Below are 5150 nucleotides of genomic sequence, written 5' to 3' on the forward strand. Positions count from 1 at the left end.
TATAAATATAATATATTTTAATTATATATAGCGCTGAGTGAATATCTGAGTTTTTAAAAATTGGGTCCAATATTGTTGGCCCATAAAAACAAAGCCAACAGACAAATAAAAGAGCAAAATTTCACTAAATTTATATATATTTCCTTTCTTTCTTTCTTTCTTTCACAGAACTCTAAATTTTTAATATATTTCTCTCTTTCTCTTTTTCTGTCTCTCACCCTAAGCAGCCAAGCCGAAAGCCCTCAAAATTACCAAGTAACAAACAGTATATGTCTGCCGTTGCCTACCTTGCTATTAATTGTAAGCTTGAGAAAATATACAGAATATTTAAAGTAAAAAATTATTATTCATATAAAATTTTAATTTTTGTTCTATATGATTGGAGAGTTTAATCCAATATTTATCTATATAATTTATTTATTTTTTACTGCATAAATGAAAATGAATAATATGGAGATTGAAGGCGGAAGAAAAGACATGTGAGACTGAAAAGATTAGATATTCAACTCATAAATTATTTTTTTCGTATTATAATACTATATTTTATATAATTATTTTGTACTTTGAACTATTAGACATATTTTTGTATCAAATTATAGATAATGTTCTATACAAATTAAACTATTGATCGTATGATGTTGAGAATTTCAAACGGCTCGTTTAGGGCTCGAGCTCGCTCGACTCGAAATTAGGCTCGCTCGAGCTCGGCTCGAATTAATTTCAATCCAAGCTTGAGCTTAAATTTAAGTTCGAAATTAATTTCAAGCCGAATTTGAGCCGAGGTAAGCTCGCTCGAGCTCGGCTCGTTTCCACCCCTAGCCACATCCCTCGCTCTCGCAATCGAGAAGGACGGTGGACCAACAAGCAAATAATGTGGCACTAGCTTAATTTGCAGAAGCGTGATGCACTATTTAAGTCTTTATAAAGATCAATATGGCTGTAGATAATCACCAGTAGCAAGATCTTTATTTCAAGAGGATAGTACATTGGTCTGCTTCATTTTATTTCCTTTTGTGGTAAGTTCTCCTCCGTCTCACCGTCCTTTTTCTTTCTCCTTCTTTGAGCATAAAGCATAGACTATATACGCTTCCGCTCCGTTTATGTATACTATTATCAGTTTAATATCAGGTATGCCTCACCTTAATTTCCATCCCCACTTTTCTATCACAGTCCTCGCAGACCATAAACGAAAGTGGGTGCGCGCGTCTTACTTACGACGAGTATATAAAACAGAAACAAAAGAGTTGATACAAAAGAAGCTGAGAATCAAACTATCCACCCGGAAAGTATAGTTTCAGGTCTGTAAAAAGTTCTCCACTCACTTATTACTCTCGTTTGTGTAACTTTCATAGTTACACAAATCGATAGAGCCTAAGACTTTTGTTTCCTTTAACTTTAGGTTTGTCTGCTGGAAATATTGGAACTACTCCCTGCCAAGATGGAATTCAGCAGATCGGCAGATATCAGTGAATCGTCAGAAAGAGAGAGAGGCTGGGTAGAACTGAACCAGCTCACAGCTAGAAGTGCAGCAGGAGTGTCCAACTTCGATGTTTTCAGAGAAGCAGAATGCATCAAACAAGAATCAAGACAATTCATCAATTGCGATGCTGGTTCTGCTTTGGAACAATCGACAGAAGCTGAGAAGGAAATGTATTCCGGCCTTGCCGACAAACTGAGAATAGAAATGGAAGAAGCGAATGTTGAGCGGGTGTTTATTGATCTTGCTAGAGCCAAGGCTGAGAGAGAGTATACAGAAATAAAAGCCCAAAGAGAGGCAGAGGCTGCTCAATTTGATAGGAAAATAGAAACCACTAGTAGTAAGATCAGGTCGCTATCCAAAGAACTCAATGCTGCCAAGGAGCTCGAAGCGGAGCTTATGGCAACATATCAGGATTTGAATGCCCTGCAGAATGAGATGGAGTTCATAAAAGTGATGGAGAGAAGTTCTGAGAACAAGCGTTTGAGTGATAAACTCGAGTTAGCGTCATCTCAGGCAGAATTGGAGGCGGCAAGGAAAGAGCTTCTATCTCTCCGAGAAGAGGGATTTAAGCTAATGGCTGAAATGGATAATATAAGAGGAGAATCAATAGAGATTGCTGAAGAGAGAGAGCAGTTGGTGAAGTCTGGAAAGAAAAGAGAAGCCGATCTTCGGTCCGTCAACTCAAATCTTCACAAAGCCATTTCTAAACTTGAATTGGCAGCCTCAGCCGAGAAGAGGGCTGGCGCTGTTGTTGCGAATCTTTCAACAGCACTGCAGCAACTTCAGTCGGATGTTGCCGTGGCGAAGCGAGAAGCGGAGTTGACTAACCAGGAAGTATCAGCAATACAGGAAGAGACTGCGCAGATGTACTTGACCATTAAATTTTATGAAGAAAGACTCCGAGATGCGGCAAAGGAACTCGAAGCAGGTAAGGAGTTAGAAGCGGTGGCTCTCGAGCAGTTACAGACACTAACCGATAGTACAATGAGAGAGAGAGCGATCGCCGCTCTTTTTTGTTCGACGATAACTCTGTCCAGGTTTGAGTATTACTATCTGATCAACCATGCAAGGTCGGCCCAAGAAGTTGCTGACATGAAGGTGGCTGCGGCTGAGGCATGTACCGAAGCAATTCAAGCTAGAGAGAAGGAGATGCACTTTTTGATGGCCGAAACTACTCGGAGGGACGACTTCATGAGGCGGAAGAACAAGAAGACAGAGGAAAGACTGACGAGCTCGAGAGAACACGATCAGGAGAGAGAATTAGCAGAGCCATTAAAGCCTAAGCTTGCGATAGCAATGCCAAGAAGGTCGATTACTCTAGGCCGTGGTGGTTTAGCCGCTATGCAACCGAGAAGATCTATTACCTTAGCTGGTGGCGTAGCAGTAGCGGGAGAGTCAGGAACGGTAAGAAAGGTTAGAAGGTCATCATCACTTTTGCCGACGACACGGAGCAGCACCACCAGACCTCAGCCAGCATTCGCCTCCAGGAGAAAGGTGGTGGTGCACAGACTTGTTAATTTCTTGAGTTGGAGAGTTAGAAAGAACTAGGGAGGACAATGTATTCTGGGAGCTTAATTTGGATGTTCGAAATCTCTTCTGGAGTGGTGTAGTGCAACGTATATTGCTCGTTTCTTCCTTTACTTGTTACCCGTTGTCGCCGAGCAAATTAATTACGGCCTGTACATGTTTGTTTGATTTTATGTACAATGATATTTCGTGTAAAATTAACTCTCGGGTTGAAAATTTATTCTGGCTGGCTTGTTTGATTTCATGTAAAATGATATTCCGTGTAAAATTAACTCTCCAATGGGAACCTTGTTTCAGCTAAGCTTGTTTACTTTCATGTTAAAATGATTTTTCATGTAAAATCACCTAACAAGGTTTTTTTAAGCCTGAGAAGTGTGAGCCAAAAACAAAACCTAAGAGCAACGGGAAGAACAGTAGTGTTAAGATTGCCAATTCTACGGGCCGAACTGTACGTTGTCCGTTGATATGGAACCTCCTTGTTGTATAAAGCGCGGGACCTTTCTCATCGAGCGGTGCACGCCTGCTGCGTGCGGTTGGTGCGCGAGCCTATTCATCTCATCCATTGTGCAAGAAAAAAATTTCGATAACCCAAAAGGAATCGATGCTTGGCAACCTTTACAAGGTATCAAGTTTGATTATGGGCAACTCAACTTGAACCATATAAATAGAGCAGTGCTATCAATACACTCATATTATAGTGTAAATCTTATATTTTATTCATCCAAAATATTAATATTTTCACACTAGTTTTATCCATTTTTTTAATATTAAGATTTTAAACAAATACCCGAATCCCTTGCATCGATGGATATAGTTGTTTCTTATATAAATATAAGATTAGGTAAAATGTATGAAGGCATCCTCACGTACGGAAGTTTGAAATGACCCCCTTGGCTTCAAACATTTTACTTTTTCTATTCGAGGCCTAGCTTATTTAATATTGTTGTTATATTTCCATTTAACTTAATATATTGATGAATATTTTTTTTCTTATTATCATGATTGGTTAGCTTACAATTCACCCGACTAATTGGCAGATAATAATTTTAAAAACTAAAAAATAAAAAAATCATTGTATAGCAAACAAACATCTTAGATATAAGAGTTGCAAACAATTCACTTTCCTTCTCAGACTTCTTACACCTTATTATATAGAAATTATATTAGAAAATTAAAAAAATTGAACGTGATACAAAACTACTCCTTCACCTGCAATTTTTTCACTTGAGATTTTTCTAGTTAATTATTTTTTAATTTGTTGGACTAATTGTTAATTATTTTAGTTTTATTTACTGTTTCACAACAAGAAAATGGCTACAATGAAAAAAAAAAAAAATCCGTAAGCAAAATTCTTAACTAATAGAATTAGTACGTGGCCGCAAATACTATCATTATGAATGTCTCCACAGTTAATAGAATTAGTGCGTGGCCGCAAATACTATCATTATGAATGTCTCCACAGTTAACTCAACAAGGAGTCCTAGGGATATAAAATTACTCGTTTGGTTTAACACTAAAACTATAGTAAGATAGTAATATACATGATTTTCTAGAATTATTCCTATATTTAAAATTTTATTTATATATATATATATTTATCACTAAAATTTAAAAAAAATGAGTAACTCTGTTTGCAAAGTTAAAAAATATTTAAAAGCAAAATAAAAAAATGGTCTTAATATATATATAGAGAGAGAGAGAGAGAGAGAGAGAGAGAGAGAGAGAGAGAGAGAGAGAGAGAGAGAGAGAGAGAGAAAGGGAGAGAGTTGAGCTATAATACTATTAATAGTATTTGCCTCCCTTTGCTATCAAGTTTGTTGTTACATTTTTAATACAAATTAATAACGCAATATTTGCACATAAGTCCTCTTATAATTTACTAACTATTAGTAAGTCCTCTCTAGTAACATTTACATCTTAATACCACCAATTTGTAACAATTACAAATTAGTCCAATTATCAACATATTGGCAATTAGGTCCTCCAGTGATTCAATAATTGCGATCTAGCTATCCGATCAATCACAACCTCTTATGTGTGTGACCCCATAGGTTCTATTCTATCTGGTAGTGAGATATATTTTGATCACTACCAACAATATCACTAAAACTCCTTTCAGTAGATCGTAACAATTCCAACTCAG

At 37.0% G+C, this 5150-nt stretch overlaps 1 protein-coding gene across 2 annotated transcripts; it reads left to right on the plus strand.

Annotated features, from left to right (window-relative positions):
* On the plus strand, positions 937-3226 carry LOC109716116 (protein PLASTID MOVEMENT IMPAIRED 15-like). Of its 2 annotated transcripts, none has more exons than XM_020241437.1 (3): positions 937-1016; positions 1171-1298; positions 1400-3226. In XM_020241437.1, the coding sequence occupies exon 3, from the start codon at positions 1439-1441 to the stop codon at positions 3026-3028; it is 1590 nt and encodes a 529-aa protein (XP_020097026.1). In that variant the 5' UTR covers positions 937-1016; positions 1171-1298; positions 1400-1438; the 3' UTR covers positions 3029-3226. The 2 variants fall into 2 exon arrangements, with proteins under 2 accessions (XP_020097026.1, XP_020097027.1); XM_020241438.1 differs by having other exon boundaries at positions 1171-1286.

Source organism: Ananas comosus, linkage group 10 (genome assembly GCF_001540865.1).
Source record: "Ananas comosus cultivar F153 linkage group 10, ASM154086v1, whole genome shotgun sequence".
Taxonomy (NCBI): Eukaryota; Viridiplantae; Streptophyta; class Magnoliopsida; order Poales; family Bromeliaceae; genus Ananas; species Ananas comosus.

Bases quoted from the DNA above. Each gene is read 5' to 3' on its own strand.
- LOC109716116 (XM_020241437.1), top strand. From the start codon at position 1,439: ATGGAATTCAGCAGATCGGCAGATATCAGTGAATCGTCAGAAAGAGAG.